Source organism: Cygnus olor, chromosome 9, assembly GCF_009769625.2.
Source record: "Cygnus olor isolate bCygOlo1 chromosome 9, bCygOlo1.pri.v2, whole genome shotgun sequence".
NCBI lineage: Eukaryota > Metazoa > Chordata > Aves > Anseriformes > Anatidae > Cygnus > Cygnus olor.
Window position 1 is genome coordinate 25,012,138 of NC_049177.1, and position 18,129 is coordinate 25,030,266.

The following is an 18,129-nucleotide window of genomic DNA, read 5'->3' on the forward strand; positions in this document are numbered from 1 at the left end:
CCCACGAGAGGACATGTGACACCACCGCAAGACAAAAATCCTGAATTATAACATATGCCCTCAAAAGCAAAATTCAGCAAAACCAACTTACTACCTTCAGCTGACCACAGCCAACTACAAAAGCCTTCAAAGCTACTGGGAAACAAAAGATGGTATCTCAGTGCTTTCCTCAGAAATTAGCATCCAGACAGAACAAATGCATGACTGAATCTCATTGCTGCTGCAGAAAATGAAGAAAAAAACGCCAGAAGCCCATAGATTTATGAAGGCAAAAGGTTCACTGAGGTTGCGTTGTGTTGTCCTCCTTCCTACACATCTATAAACGAGGGAGGGCAGGTGAGCTTCCTTGGCTAAGGAGGTATTTTTCACCCATGAAGAAAAAAAATACATCAAGAAATGATAGCAAGGAAGAAAGCTGAGAGCTTGAGAGGCTTGAGGAAGTCTCCTACAAGAAGACAATTATAAAACATCTTACTTGGCCTCTTTTTTCTTGGAGAACACACAAGGCAAAAAGAAACTGCAGTGCCTCTCTCTCTTCCTAAATACACGCATGCATTTAAGAAGGAAAACTCTAAGTTCCTAATTCACACTTACTGGTCCATAGCAGAGTATTCCCTAGACAAATAACTGCGTTAACTGCAAATAGCAATTGAATCAAAGAGCTCTGTATTTAAATACGTTGCTTTGCGAAACCTTTAACAAACAATAACTTGATGCTGATGCAGTCTAAATCTTCAGAATGACAAATAACTGTAAAGGAAAAAAGCTTCCCAGATCCACACTCTCTGTACGGATACACTTTGATCACCATTTGATTAAACTGAAAAACACGTCCCCCCCTCAGAAAAGTTTATGAGGCATAGATTATATCAGCATCATCCTGGGTATATTTCATTTTGTAGTCTAATAATGCTCCAAGTAAGAAATCCCTGCACAAAGTCTACTGGTCAGTACCTGGGCTCAAAGGAAACTGGACTGATGTCATAAAATGTTTCTATTATCAGTTTGTACTCTTTGTCCTAACTACCTTGGAAATGACCCAAACAAGACATTTGGTTTTCAGATTTAGCATAAGCAATTTTGTAAGTTATCAAAATATAAAGGTAAATTGTTTGCTTCCAAAAAAAATCTGGGCACTTCTGAGTTCTTCCTACAGCTTGCTGATATTGATCCTTATTACAAAAGGACATAAAGTCAGGCAGTATGCTAATAAAGCACTGCAATATATTCCAACATGATTTAAGATGTGCTTCTGTACAAAGTCCAGAAGACCTCTCACGCACCAAATGTATCGTGCTCAGTATGGATTCTTGCCCTATTCAGGGCACTAGAATCTACTTCAGGAGAAAAAAAAAATTGGGCTGCAACGTCCAGGCTTCTCCTCATTCTTCCACACGTACCAAAACGTATTCAAACTTCAGGTAAACAGGTAACAGGCATCTTGTTTATGACATACCACAAACATCTCAGAGGCTCCAAGATATTTACAGTGAATCCTACTGAGGGCTGAACACATCTGCAATAACAACAGATGAATCACAGAACCGCAGACTGGTTTGGGTCGGAAGGGACCTCAAAGCCCCCCCAGATCCCCCTGCACGGGCAGGGCCCCGTGCCCCCAGCCCAGGCTGCCCAAATCCCCCCAGCCCGGCCTTGGGCACTGCCAGGGATGGGGCAGTGCCAGCTCCTCGCAGCAGCCTGCGCCAGGGCCTCGCCACCCTCATAGTAAATATTACACGTGGGTTAGTGAAACTGGGAAAGTAGCACTTGAAATGAGTGGCCGACACCATCCTTGAAGTTCCCAGCAGTCTATGTACTACAAGTAAGAAAAAAAAACGTAAATAGCTAATCCTGAATATTTGCATAATCAATTACATAACCAAGGACAAGCAGGAACGATATCTGAGGGACTAAGTAACCAGTATCGTCAGGATGTAAAACCGAGCAGGTTATCGTGAGGTATCTCCAGGAAGACCGGTGGAGGATGCTGTTCTAGAAATTCCCACTTAGCATTTCAGTGGGAACACACCAAAGGGAAATGCATGATGGAGGTTCAGTACACCAGTGTCTTCCTTTCTGAAACCAACCCATCCCTGAAAAGATGCACATCACGCTAAAGGTTGCAAGAGATCAAGATGTATAAAGTAGAGGTAACTACATAAACCGCCTTCACTGAAAGCTGTAAAAACAAGATCAACAATCTAAGTTACTTCAAGCAAAAATTAGGCTGGCAGTATGTTTTGAAAGGCAGTCCATCACTGAAGCATGGCAAGTACTTCTACTGAAACAATACTTTGAGCCACAAATGAAGACCAACAAACTTCTGTCAACACAGAAGTCGGGGGTAAACCCACCACACACAGTGAAAAACAATTTTTCATAGGAAATAATCTTCGTGCTTTTCAGTACTCCATTTCTTTACCTTAAACTGTGGTTATAATGGATCAGAAAGTGAGTTACATTCATCTACTGAAGAAAAGCTACTTAGCATATTTGCAAGGCAAGGAAGAAAAAAGAACTGTTAATCATTTAGTTCAAATGGTGCCACATGCCAGAATTTTAAAATACTCAGAATCATGTGATTCAAAGATTTTTAATAATTTCCATTTTGTTTACATAAGTAGCATGCATTATACAAATAAAACAGATTTTTTAAAAAGTAAAACTCTAAATCATTGCCTGTTTTTATTACAGCTGCGTTGTCATTTCACTTACCCATGCTTTGCGCCATATATCTCCTTTTCTTTTCCTTTGCCTTTCTCTTTTACTTTTTCTTTCTCTCTGCCTTTACGCCGCTCTCTTTCACGAGACCCACTATGAGTTCTCCTATGACTGGATCTTTCACTACTTCGACTATAAGAACGTTGACGAGGTCTTGATCGTGATCTATACAAAATCCATAATATTAAAATTTAGCAATTATGCATTTTTCACCATCACTGTATGTTAGATTTGTTATTTAGTCCAACTATTTTGAACTCATTTTCAAATCATTTAGTAATTTAATATTTTTAAACAAAAACCTACCAATTTCTCAAAAGAAAAGAAGAAAACATTGCTTCTGTTCTGAAGGAAGAATGCAAAGTAAATTAAATCATACTACACAGTATTCATGCATTAAGAAAATAATCAAGTATTAACAAAATAGTCTTTAGCGCTATTGAAGAAAGTAAGGATGGAAAATCTTTCTTAAGCATTAAACACTGCATTCTTAAATTCTGATCAATTTAGCTTAGCAAATAATTGAAGAATTTACAGATGCTATTAAGTACTTGTATTTACATATTAAATACTTCTGCTAACAATGTTCCAACAGAATAAAAAAGTGACATTTACAAAACCCTAACTGTAGCCTGCAGAGCTGACATTTAAGCACTTTTTTTTTTTTATATTCAGGCCTGAAACACGCTGCAGAAAACCTATAAATACGCCAACCCTACAGGTCCAATATCGCCAGAAACTGCATACAGGTGCAAGGCTTTGTGCACATACAGTCCTCTGGTTCTTGGCTGCAAGCTGGCTATAGGATACTCTGTTCTCAATCACATTATCCACTCCTCTGTAATAAATTTATGTTGTTACTGATACACTTGAATGAAAAAAGATCAGGTAGTATTACAATATAACTGCTTCTATGTGTACCCAAAACTGTTTCTCTGTGATTTCTATGTGTGTTTCTATGTGATTCCTGATTTTTTAGATGATTTTCTAAATTTAATTGTATAATTTATTATCAATCAATACATCTCTGCTGATGGTATATGAGTAGTTAAGTCTTTAGCTACTTATGCGCATTTACAATGCACATTTAGGAAAACAGCAACTCAAGTTTCCACTAGTTTCTATCACGGCGTACATCTTCATAAAAGTTCTGATCACGACTCTTTGAAAATTTTCATTAAGTACCAAGAGGGCTGGGGATGGGGGAGAGCATTTCATAAAATCGTATTAAAAAAATTATTTAGCACCTCTTGGACTGCAAAACTCCAAAGGCCTTTAAAAGCAAAATCACATACAGAAGATCACTCAATTTTAAAGGCAACAACTGTTTAATAAACCTCCACAATAGAACAAGCAAAAGAAAATACTACATCCAGATGAAGCTATAAATCAAATTTAGGAAGAATGCTGTTACTGAGTCTGGAATTTGTCCAGCATACTGGGGTTAACATACCTACTCCAGCCATCAAGCCTTTTAGACTAGCACCAGAGGTCAGAACCTCAGTTTTACGTTTCATTCAGCAGATGGCATCTCTTGCAACATTATATCTTCTATTATTGGTCACAGTATTAGCTCTAACACAATAGGTCGAATTACCACTTAAGGGGCGTATTATGAACTATAGAACATTTTCTGTCTCAAAACGGATTTTTATTATTTCATCACAAATTAAAAAGCATCCACCTATTCTTCAGCTCTCAGGTGCAGGAAGTTTTGTTCTGAACAGACCACTGCCCTGCAGATGAGATCACTTGGACGGCAACCACGATTTCCGAGAACACCGCAGGTAAGATGCAGAGTCAGAAACAGTATATATAATTTAAAAATAAAAATGCCCTATAGCAACACAGATCAATTTCATTTGATGAAATGCCTCTCCTTACTTAACAGTGTAGTCCTACAAACAAATAACTGAGGAATCTAAAATATCTATCGCTAAAGAGCTCACTTCCTCAGCTCAAATTTGAACTTGTTTTCCCATCTACATTTTTCAGTTAAAAATAACAGCAAATTCAGTTTAATTTAGATGGGTGCTCAAATCCTAGATTTCTGTTACCTAAACAGTAGGTATAATTTATATGCAGCCGCTCCGCCCTGTGATGGATCCACACAGAGATGTGGCCTGGTACCTCTCTCCAAAGATGAGTTTTTCTGAGTTTTCTATTATTGTACAAAGTTTTTTGCAAGTATTTCATTTTTCATTTCTTTCCCTTAATGCTCCCAAGCTAGAGCGCTCCAAAATAAAAGAAAATCAGTCCAAGTTAATTCTATTTGCTTACATGGATTACAAATAGTAGTTGTAATGCACAGATAAGGCAACACAACTCCAGAAATGCATCTATTATTGACGTACTGATCCCAGTCATGAATAGAGATGAAGTGAATAAGGAAAGCTGAGGAAAGGAAACAAGGAACAGCCTAACTTTAATGCTGCCTTCAACTCTTCCAGGGATTTTATCTTATTGGTAAGTACTCCCCAAAGAAACAACCACCTCTATCTTCCCTCTTACAGAAGAGTTTAAAACCCTTCAATATCCAAAACCAACCTCATTTCCTCCAGCTCTGAGGGAAGCTCCAATCTTTTGCAGCCTGGGCTAGTTAAATCCACCTGTTAATACACTCCATGTCTAATTCTGCGACACCAATTTCAGTGAACCAGGTGACAAGAGGATTACTCAGTGAAGAAGCCACGATTCCCCACGTAGCTTGACTGACTGCATTAACAGACACCGTCATGCAGACATCAGGACAGAATTAGGACAGTATTTAAAAGCAAGTCTGGAACATTGTAGCTTTGAGCCTTTGACTTTGTAACCCATGTAACTTTCTCTACTTCATTTCTATGTTTTTTCTCCCCTTTCTTTCTCCCTTCTAAAGAAAAAGGTAACGTTTGTCCTCAAGAATCCACTTTTCTGAGCTAACCGCAGAATCTGAAGCCTCAGAATTGAGATCATGCTTTGACAAGTTCAGGTAAGGCCACTGGTCTTTCACTAGTACATCTACTTTAATTACATAAACTTCAGTAGGAAAATAAGATCAAGAGCAACAAGAAAAATGATGTTTCATATTGCCAAAACCGCCCTCGGCATGTGACACTGCCAGCCCTCGAGGGCGCGGGCCAGGCGCAGGGGCGGAGGGGAGGCAGAGGAGCGGGCTGCAGCCTCCTGGCAAGGACCTACCCCTACAACCTCATTCCCCGGTACGTTGCCATTTTAATAAAGCTTTTCTCTTTCCGTAAAGGCCCCAAGTCTGTTATATATAATATTGTTTTAAGAATACTTCATACAAACTTCCTAGAGCCCTACATTAAGTCCAAAAACCTCAAAAGGCTCTTGGCAGTGGAAAACCATTTCATAAAGTGAAAATTCAAGTATATGAAGTTGCTACTCTGTGCCTAACAAGTTGCAGTGTTGTTCCATCTCCAGAACAGACGGGTTTACCTGTATGCTACCATGGATCAATATTAAAATACCCTGTGATATATGCAAAAAAGGAAAGAAGCAACTTTACAAAATGGAGCTACAAGTCAGATGTGCCACGAATTAAGTAAACAAGTATAAAAGTCCACGGATCAGGCGGAGAATAAAGATCTTCTATTTTATTGCTGTTGCATTTGTTTTAAAATCCCAATTATTAATATTAAAGCAAGTTGCAAAGTGTTCCAATTACAGAACTATTGGAGGAAAAAAATCAGGCTGGAGAGTAGACTGCCAGCACGCACCCCCCTTCCCCCAAAGCACCGTGCACAAACACCCACCCACCATGCCAAAGGTTAAGTCATTTAGTCAAGTTCAAAGATCTTCAAAGAGTTCTTAGATCCAGATAAGCCCATATGTTACCAAAATTCTGTGAAAAGCTATTACTTTCCAATCTGCTTTTCATGTCTAACTTACAGAACACACAGATGCTTGGCATCACTCAGTATCCCTAAATTCTCACACCAGATAATCAAGGCTCACCAATAACTTTCCTATCTAAAATCCTAAGAAATGTCTTTATTCCATCAACACTTAGTCCACTTGTAAAAATTGAAAGTATCCATAAAAGCCCATTCAGTTACTGCACAATAAGTGTTAATTTGCTAATTTCTTCACAGGTAATCAATTAAAATGTAAAATATTGGATAAAATTAGTTGCACTAAATTTAACAGCTGCTCCATAAGCATAATTAGTTTCACAAGGGCCATATGTATTCTGAACAGAGACAGAGTTGAAACAAATAAGCAGATTTTAAAACAAGTTTGAGGAAATCTGCATTTAATTAGCAGGTGGGCACTACAACTGCATAATGTTTTTATACATTTATATTTATGAAGTGACAGAAGATCTAAAGGCTTTTTAAAATGGCGTTTATTGTTTGAATGGGAACTGTTTTGCTGCATGCTAAAGTGATTTAAATCCTTATAGCTCTGCTTTGAAAAAATCATAAATGGTGAAAGAAAACATGTGGAAAACTGTAAAACTAGAAAGAATTTGCGACAAAAAGCAGATACACATACCATAACCAAAAGGAAACTACACTTAATTAAATGTACACTACATCTGGAATATCAGCCTAATAAAACGTGAAACTATTAATTTTCATTGTTCTAAAGGAAATGAGGTCAGTGTCGTTTAGTATTTCCCCAATTATATTGCACTAAAGCATTGAGCTATATCTTATAGGTACAATCTAATCTTTTCAAAACACTACAATTTGAAAGCAGCCACTGAGATAGACTTTTTAAATGGAAAGAGGAATTAGAGTGCAAATACAAGAAAGCTCAAACAGAAGGAAGTGAGCATTCCTGCAGTGAAGGTAAGTTTCTGGGGAAAAAAAAAAAGTGACTTTATTGGCAAATAACAATCACCACTCAAATGGAAGTTTCTGAGATGTTAAGCTCTTCACAAGTATTCTTCTAAATATCTCGCAGCTGACACAGCTCTTATTAGCTTATTATAAGCTCAACAACCACAAACAAAACCCAACAAATTCATGCCTCTTTAATACTTTGGCAAAAAATCAGAAGTCTGGCAAAGAACAATGAAATGACTGCATTGCATCAAACCTGGATATTCATATTGGTAATAAAGACAGTGCAAACACAACTAATTGCAGCAAAATGACATGTTCTCTTTCAAAGCATATTAAGAGGTTTCTTGTTTAACTCAATTTCACTAGCAAGAAAAAAAAAATCATGGTGCAAGTTCTTGGGGAATGTAAAATAACTTCAAGCATCGGCTGCAGTTGTTTAAAGTGTGGAAGTTAATACCTTTTTTTTTTTTTGAATATGGATACCTCTATAGAACAGTCTAAGTCACTCTTAGTTTGCAATTTCAAAATGCATGCATTTAAGGAAGTTAAATGTAGATAATATGGTAATGACAAAGTGTATGATAATATGGTTATTTATTGTTAAATATAAGGTGAGGGAAAATGAAAACATGCAGAAGCAGAGGCAGCTTTAAAGTCTGAAATGAGACTAGTACCTGGAGGAAACAAGTTGTTTTGAGACAGCAGTTTAGACAATTGATAAGAAACAAAATAGAGGGGTATTAAAGATAGTCTACTGTGCTGGAGAAATGCAAGGTGAAATACAAACAGTAACAGAGAATCATGAACACAGTTTGCAGAATGAAGAAAATAGATTCACCAGATGCAGGTACCAACTTAGTTCAGTAATAAACAATTCTCCACCTATAAATCATTTTAATTACATAATTAAACATTTGAGGAAATAATACTCAAACTTCCAGTAAACTGTAATTAAAACCAACCAAACCAAACAGTTACTGAACACTTGGCATGAGTGCCAGCACATAAATGTGCTGGGGACATAAATGGGCGGGCCAGCAGAACAAACAGAAAAGACACCGCTATTGTTGTTTGTTCTCAAGCAGCCCATTTGTTACAAATCTCGTTCTTCTCATTCTTCTGGCCTACCTGCTCTCACTTCCAAAGACGACTAGAAAGCCTTCTTTGCCACAGCACCCCTTGGCCATCCTACAAGGAGCCTGCTGACAGAAGCTGAGAGAATGTAGAAGCAGTGCTGACAACAACTGCCTCTCTCTGGGTCCATATACACCAATGGTACCCCAAAGGTGTTAGAAAACCTACAGGAGATCAACAAGAAGAGGGAAAACAATATACAAAGTTTACTTAAACTGAGCTTTTCTGCCAGCAGCCCTTCGCTCACAGCCGTGTGAGCTCCTTGCCCAAGAAGTGAGGGAGACGAGCATGCTGGCTGCAGCCCTGCCAGCATCAGGGGCACGTCAAAAAAAGCCTTCCGAACACTAAAACCAGAAAACATGCTTTCCAAAATACTGCCTGAAAACCAGAAATATAGATCCTAGATTAAGCATCAGCTAATCAAGCAAGGAGCTGGTTTTGTCGCTGTAAGTTTACAGAGGCCTAACAAAGCCAGCGCCACGGCCCTGCGCGCAGCTCCGCTGACAGGGCTCACCTGAGGGGCACCTCCCTGCTCCCTCCCGACGTGTGATGTGCTTCTAACGGCCAGCTGCACGTTACAGATACGCATGGAAGTACATAAACTAACCGCAGCGCTATTGGATACGCATTATTTCTGCATTCGGCACAGAAAACTCTACGTGCTATTTTCCAACAGGCTTTTTATGCAGAGGCAGGGCTGTGGGAGCAGCTGCGGCCAAAGGAAGTGTAATGAAGTGTGCTGTGGGGGATCTGGGCAGGGAGAACAGCTGTGTGAACAGCTCCCACTGATCTACTGGAATTGTAAACTGTTCCACTCCATTAGTGATGGCAGGAGGGTATTCTCCCCCCACTTCATTCCTTCAGCCCGCGCACAGGTCGGTAAGTGCCCGCGATACAGCTGGTCCAAAGGAACTGCGCATCCTCAGCCTCATCCCCGCTAAGGGAAAACGGGTTGTATCATTCATTTCCTCATCTCTGCAAAGACTAGGAACTACCTCTCTTTTTTTGAGATTCCACCTCAAATTACGAAATTCAGCTGAAGATCATCTATTTTTTCAGTAAGTGAATTTCTCTCATTTATTCCTTTTCTTAGAGAATGCCTCAAAATGGGACATTTTTTAACCCTACATTCACGTTGCTACCTCATGACTGAACAGAAAAATGTAGTATTTACTTCCAATAATTTTGGGGTAATACAATAATAAAGAAATGGGGGTTAGTGCACTGTCCTGGCTATTAAATAAAAGCAAAATAAGAAAAAAGCTACCCCCACCAAATTCCCATCCTTTCTCAGAAAAGCAACAGCCATGAATCAGTTGAGAATATCCAGCTCGTCCTCTGTTCATACAAGAGTTTAAAAAGCTACTCAACTTCAAGGTGAGGCTAAAGGGAAACACTTGTGATGAGACATGAGAAAGGGATTCCTTGACTTTCTAACCCAATTCCAGAACTTCCACTTCTTAGGTTACAGCAGAGAAAACAAAAACAAAAAGTTCATTCAAATTGTCTAATTCTGCAGAAAAGACTATTTATTTATTTATTTATTTATTTATTCTTTAAAAACCAGTATGGGAAAAGTCAAATTCTATATGAACAAGTAAGGTAACATTTTATTTATAAGTAATTTCTTCAAGCTTTGTAATTAATTTATACACACAGATGCAGTTTTTCTATCCTTGATGCAGCTGAAATATATTTTAAGAAACAAGGGTCCAGATTCCTTTCAGGACTCTCCATAAATGCACCAAATTATTTGTTTCTACATCATGCAGGCATTAGTGACTCTGCATCTGCTACGACAGGAAGATCTGGCTGTATCACAAAGCAATTAAAAAAGTTCAAATTCATTTTCCAGATGGAATCACTATCCAGGTAATTATTTGCTGTAAATTTGACAGCACCTCTGATATTATGTTAAAAAGTTAAGGAATATAAATGACAGATTTTGAGGATGATTTCTTCACTTCCCTGGTGCCTCTGGGAAGCTCAGATTAGTTACAGGTAAGTTCTACTCTTCTGTCTCTGACAACACTGCTATTTTATTTCTTGGGATTGTAAAACATCTAAGATTGAGGCCCCAATCACAGTTTCAGCTTAAAGATAGTATAATATTTATGTATCCTCATAGCCACAAAGAGATATTAGACAGCTGAATGAAATTACCTAAACAGATGCTTGAAATCAACTTACACAATGGGACACTAACTGTTCTCATAAACTGAAAAAAAAAAAATAAAAAGCCATAAAAGCTATATGCCTACTGCCACCTGACTGGTAAACTAAACCATTACTTTGTGCTCCAAATTAAGAAAAAATAGAAAGTTTTCTCTTTAACTCAGTGATAACCAAGCATGCAAGGCATAAATTCTGTGGGGTTTTAAATAAATAAATAAATAAATAAAAGATTTGGAGGTATTCCACCTATCCGTTTTACCACATTCGGTTTATGAAGCATATATAAAGATTTTTTTTAAAATGCAATCTTTTTTGTATTATTTTTTTCAAATTAAATATATATATATATATATATATATTTAATGAAAATAGTCATTATTTTATTATAGGATCAGGGCTCCAAAAATTAAGTCATAACTTTGACTCCTGAGCTTTAGAAACTCCTGAAGAACAACAACAAAAGCAAAACCATTTAATACCATATTGTCAAAATGTTTTGAAAACACTCCATAAACAGTTTTTACATATCATTAGGACTTTTCAATACACGTTCTATAAATGCAAAGATTATTTCCTAATTCACATGCAAGTTGGACGCCTCTTACTTTAGTATTTTGTATTTTACAGACACAATGTACATGGAGGAGAGGTTTTTTGTTTGTTTTAAATATTCTCCTTTTTGAACAGGAAACAGCTTATTTGCTGGAGGCAGATGAAGAATACACAGCTGACGAGCTTATTGGCAGCTACTGTTCGTCTCCTGGAAGTAGTCACCTACAACCCTGCTGTGTCTTTCCCAAAGCCCATCTCTAACAACTAATTAAAAACTCCAGGATAGGAAAGAAAGCTGTGAAAGTTTCATGTAGCATTCCAAACAAAAAGTATTTTCATCATAGCAGCTGCAACTGTTACACAGAAGATTGCAAATAAAACAACACATTAATTATTAACATATTAACATATTGATAGCTATCACAAACTATTGGAAATTAGTCATGATTTAAAAGGGGTAATAATCATCAACAAAAATGTGATTTCAACGTAACTCTCTCGTGTTAAAAGAGCCTCAAAGACTTACTATGGAATTTTCTTCTAAGCCTTTCTTTTCTTTTAAAAGAAAATAACAAAGCCTCACAAAACCACAGCAAAAGCAAGAAATAATTACAAACCAGCACTGCATGGCCCTCCTGAATCTGCAAGAAGCCTGCGACAGCAGCTGTTATGTAATACATTCTCCGCAATTTTGAAACCTAAAGGCAAGAATTAAAATGTAAACTGCATTATTTCCATCAGAAATGTCACTAAGGCTGTGCAGTAACAAGCCAACTCCCCCTACACAACACTAACATGCCCCACACAAGCTGCAGCAGCTCTTTTCCCAGCAGCTACGTCCCAACACACAACAGTAACATCACTGTGGGGAAGTCGGGGGGAGGAGGGCATGGAAACAGACCAGGAGATTTTAAAAGTGAAAGGGAATCATGAATATTAAGCTATCGATGTACTAAGTGAGGAAAAGTTGCCTGCCACCTTCAAATGCTCCTTCAGCAGTCATTGATGTCCCTTTGCCTACAGTGACAACGCTAGCTGCCTGTGGCTCGCTGTGCTGGCAGACATTTGTTCTGCTGTTGGGTTTTTCATGTCTCTCCAACTTCATTTTTTCATATACCTATTGTTTCCTTCTACTGATCAAACTACAGAGTCTTGGGGGGTGAAATTCTGTTTCGAATACATCGATACTGCACGCAGCACACCAAGGGCTCGATCCCTCCCTGGTACTTTCCTGTTACAAGTAATGTGGGATACGTTGACTAACCACAGGCAACCAAGGTATTGCCATTCCTCAGCTGAGATGATCTCATCTCTGACCATCTGTGATACTTCACAGTTGCAACATGCTAGAAACTTGCGAACACTGGTCACTAAGCTTTGGTGTTAGAAGATGCACCCATCCTGTGATCAGACCATCTTGCTGTAAAATACCTTCTGAAATAAGGGCAAGACTTCACTGTGTTATTGAGACAATTCAATCTTTTTAATTTAGCACGGGCATACTCCCTCATTCAGATCCTTCACCAGGAAGCCTTTCACCAGAACACCCCGGGTCCTGCTTTACCCCGTTGTCTGACCGGCAGCTCTCCGGGGCTCCATTCCGACTCGGAGTGAGGAACAACCCATCCTAACCTCTCCCATCACTGTGCCTCCCTCAACTTGGACGTTAATCTTAGTTGCAATCCAACGTGCTTTTGTAGTCTCAGCTCAAAATCTGTTGATATACTCTGATTTTAGTAAAAACCTGCTGACTGGGGCTAGCAGGTAGGACAAGCAAAGGCAGAAGGCACAGTAGACTGGAATCATGAAGAAGAGGACCCCTGTATCCTCATCTGATAGTTAAAATTCTTAATGCCAGAGGCTTAAGGAAGGATAACCAGCTGATGTGAAATTAATAAAGGAGAATAAACAGATAATCTAAATTGAAGACCTGCTTGAAATTCCCCTATATTTCCTGTTTCTCAGACGTTTTCTGTGTTCTCCCACTGCCCCGCCCAGCAGCTCCTGGCCGCCTACCCATTGCAAAGTAAAATACAAAGTAATGTTATGAACCAAAAATACTTAAATTTTCAGTATATCGCCATTTTTCAGGGATGGACATTTTTCGAAACAAAAACATCCTTTGACCTTTTAAAGACAAACCGGTAAATGTTGGACTAGATGATCTTAGAGAACTTTTCCAACCTAAATGATTCTATGAAACAAATGGAACAGAAGATTCAGAGCAAGAATAGCATCAATAACTTTTGTTTTGTTTGTTCTACCATCTACTTGTGAGTTGTAGAACACAACACTCAGGGCAGACAGTAAGAAGCAGTAATGGGAAATAAAGGACTTGGGGCGGGGGGGAGAAATTTTAATATCTGATTACCAAAAAATATCAAGCTGTATACAGAACTACTCTTTGGTCATTTTCAATTCATTTTCAGAGGGAAAAAACAAAACAAACCTACCCAAACGCCAAAAACAAGGAGTGATTTAACATTCCCTAATTAAAATCTTAAGGAAAATGATATTGATTCCTTGGCAACAAGTCCATCCCTGACCATACAGCTCAGCCTTCGGGGGTCTCAAGCCCAGACAAGGCGAAGGGAGGTGAACTACGAGTGATGCCAGGTGCAGACTGACCTAGCCCATACAGACACTTTCAGAAGTCACAGCCGAAGAGGGACATTACATTTGCCTGCATTAAACTGATTGCTCTAACTTGTGGAAGGGTCATGAATGTGGAATTTTATATTTTCATAAACTGCTTCTGTTTAGCCATTTACTCAAAAAATATTCAGTTTTCTCTTCTCTAGTTTAGTAAGAGAGCCAAAGGTCCCAGATATATTTTGAAAGCTCTCACCTGCAAGGAAACAGCTCTACCCAAAATGAAACTGAGATGTTTATTATATTCTTCTGCAATGTGCATTTTAAAATATACTGAAAAAGATTTCTGTAGTGAAAGGATTTTTAGCCAAGCTTTTATATTTTCTTGGTTTGCAGTCCTCAGCCACCATAGTAGTAAAATCTTTACCTGTACATCATATTTTTGTTAGAGGGTAGCTTCTTTACTTAAACCATTAAAATACAGTGCATTAAAAGTTCACAGAAGATGACCATTTTTAGCTACAAAAATTGCTTTTTTGTTAGTCAAAACATGAGGTGCAAATTTATAAGTTACACACATGTCGATGTGTACAGGTTAGTTTTATTTTGCTCCAAAATACAAAAACAATGTTCTAGACCACATTTGCTGCGAGCCCACACTATTTACCACTGTCCCAGCGGTGGGCAGACTGCAGAGAAACTGCACGGTGTTGTAGCAAATTCAGGTGACCCCAGAAGAGATGACTGCTTGAAGAGAGCAAAGTCCAAAGGGATGGGAAGTACCGGCCGAGGCAGCTCATCATTTCAAGGCATGCTGGAGGTTCCCAACAGCAGAACTCTGACAAAGCCCCGTGCAATTAAAGCTGATCTTCCAAAGCAAATCCCAAAAGGGCTGCAGATAGCACCTTCTGCCTTCGGTGACGAGGAAACTCAGTACAGGAAGAGGCTTTGAAGCAAAGTTGGTGATGGGGCCCATCCAGAATCCCCAATTCCACACAAACCAGATGAAATAATTTGGTAATTACATAAATGTTGGTTTAAAATTCTCACTGTGGACAGTTTTACAATTAACATCATGGCTACACTCACGTGATTCCTATTGCACCGCTGTACTATATCAGAGAAGAACATACTCATCAGCAGTTACAACTTTCATTAACACCACAATTTCCAATATATCTGACCAGAAAGTTCTAAGGCAGATTAAAACTCCTGTTCCATGCTAAAATTTATTTCCTAATAATAGTTCTGATTATTGAGGGAGCAGCATTTCCATTACCACATATTTGACAGGACTTCATACAATTCCTAATGAGAATCAGCAAGAAAGGCTATTTGTACTTCTTTTTGTCTTGAATATTTGTTTACAAAAGTGAACCTTTCACAAAAACTGCCATTATAGAAGTATCATTATTAAAATAATTTAAAATAATGTTAAAGAATTCTGCAGCTTTCTGTAAGGATTAGTTTACGTTTTAGTTATGCTACCGTAATTCCCTTGCTTTAACACCTCGTCTGTCACCTGAACTAATACTTCATGAGTAAATGACTTTCTTGCTTTTTAAAAATACTAATAACTATTTTCAATCTTACATGCTAACCGTAATCAGAACAATTATTTTTAACATTCCGTTTTAACATTAAGTTCCTAGAACCACATTTTCTGTAACAAAAATGGTAATGCTGACCTTTATTTTATTAGCCTACAATTTGCTCACCAGTGTTTTCTTAAGCTATCCGCATGGCTTATGTACATTGACAGCATCCCACAGATGGTTATGATTACATTTAACAGGACAACGCACTCATTGAAAACTTTCACAGACGCTTACTTAATCGGATGTCACATTAAATCTGACATAGTAAGATAAAATAACTATATACTAATTATAACATATCAAAAAGGTCATTTTCAAATGATATTCACAATGTTTCTAATGTAATTATTGACAAGACTGGTGTACTAACACACATGTAGAAATGAGTTTTTATTTAAACGAGCGTGATTATTACATGGGTTTCTTCTGCCAGAAGATGTCCTTGAATATACATAGCTGTCAACATCTTGGAAATAGATGCCCCTAACTACAAAACTCTGGTAAATGTCAGAATTCGATTTGACTACTTCTTACTTCCTCTCTTAATGCTTAATGACTAATTCCTCAGAGATACCCTTAAAAGCCCTAAAATGTTGTCCTTGGGTAGAAACTTTCACTCAGCAATCAATCGGGAGCAAATTAGATGATTGTGTTGAAATGTACTGCACTGTTTAAGCTAACAAATGAATGAAGAAAGGTAGTATATCGGAACATATGCCACTACACTGAAGTTGCTAAAAGGGTCTGTTGGAAGAATATTTGGTTTCCAGTGAAGCTAATATGCTATAAGAAGGGACAGTGATGAAAGAATACCAAGTCATATGGAAATCCAAATATAGTGACAGACACAATTATTTTACTAATTGCTAATGAATACAGTCAAGTGGCTTCAAAAAGCAAAACTTTGCTTGGACTACTTCAGGTTTTGACCTCTGCATGAGCAAATGCATTTCAAACTGAAGCCCACCAAAATTGATTAACGGCGCCAGCCAAGGCCAGCGTGCAGTTGAAGCTTTTTTCCATCTATCACATGGCCCCAAGGATAGTTAAATGAACCTTAAAATGGCTACAAACAGCTCAATGACTACACAGACTCCTGCCAATTAGAAATAATTAGGCAGTCATTTTGGTGGTAAGTCTTTTTAAGTGCATACATAATGATGCAATGATGCTTATTAGCGATCTCATATGAGCTATGCTCAAACAGCCTGGAATAATTATGCAACTATCACAAAGCCTTGCACATCTCTGTACTTCACCTTAATGCATTTAAAAATCCACTTCATTACCTCCAGTAATTAATCCTCCATTAATTGCAGGAAAAGCCCAGTTTACCGTGCTTCGTTTCTAATTATCTTATAAATAGTTATGGTTCTAATTAATGTGTTCATTAAGCTGAATATCTTTCTCAAAGCCATGCTCAGAGCAAAGGTTCCGCTTTTGAGAGAAAAAGCCTAACTAGCCATAAGGTGAGGCCATTTTGGTTGTATTTGCTTTTATTTTAGTATATTCAACCTCCTAATTGGCATTTAAAATCTAATTTGGAAGAACTTCAAGAAGACTATATGCTAGAAAAATAGGAAAAGGATTTTTTTTTTTTTTACCCGTTCTCCAATCTAGAAGCTTAGAGCTTTAACAGGAAAACTTTTAGCATACCTTTTTGATATAGACTGCTAACAGATTTTCAGTCCTATACCACATATTAATTTAAATTCTATTACAATTTAGCTTACCCCTGCATGTGTCCTCAGAAGAGAAGCATAAACTATAAGACGATATCTAACAATATATGCATAATTAAAAAACATACATTAGCCCTTGCCTCCATTTTTGATATAAATCAGCAGTACAGAATTACAAAAAAATTAAAATCAGTGATTCAAGCCAAGCATAATGCATTGCTTTAAAGTCAATGAGATTTTTTCAGTCTGCCTTACTAGGAGTCGATATAACGCTATGAAAACCGCAACTGAAGAATATTTTTAAATAATATTTACGGATAAGGAAATTTGATATTGGAAGCATGTGTTTCACAGTATTTTGAGGTACGCATATATGGATTTGCGGAAAATGTAAAGATTCAAAATAAAAAAATTATATAAAAGTACATCCCAAATATTTTAGTATTAAGATACAGATATTAAAGTATTTTTTAACCTGTTCCTATACTTTAAAAATCATTCTTAAAAAATATGCATGACATTTAAATGCATCTCTCTCCAGTTATACTATGCAAAAACAAACTGAGGTTTTCCCATCTTTTCCTTTTGTGACGGCATATTTAACCTAAATAGAATGTTTTGCTCAGGTAATTGCTTAAGCCCTACTTTGATAGTTAAAAGACAAAGGCTCTACAGATGCCTGAAGTTAACACTATGCTTTTTTCTTTTTTTCTTTATTTTTTTTTTCCTGCAACATTACGCTTGAATTGAAAACCTGGGATCACTGAAGTCAAGTGCAGCTTTGTCACCGATTCTGACAGAGCCAAAGTTTCCCACCCACAGACCCATGTCCGGAGCAGATGAAGCGCCACCAGCTCCATATACTTGTGCTCTGCATCC

The 18,129-nt window shown here is 37.7% G+C and overlaps 1 protein-coding gene across 1 annotated transcript in view; it reads right to left on the reverse strand.

Annotated features, from left to right (window-relative positions):
• RSRC1 (arginine and serine rich coiled-coil 1) overlaps nt 1-18,129 on the reverse strand; it is a 144,370-nt gene that overhangs the window by 109,990 nt on the left and 16,251 nt on the right. Inside the window, 1 exon segment of the mRNA XM_040566891.1 lies at nt 2,716-2,886. Within this exon segment, the coding sequence (XP_040422825.1) occupies nt 2,716-2,886 (171 nt within the window).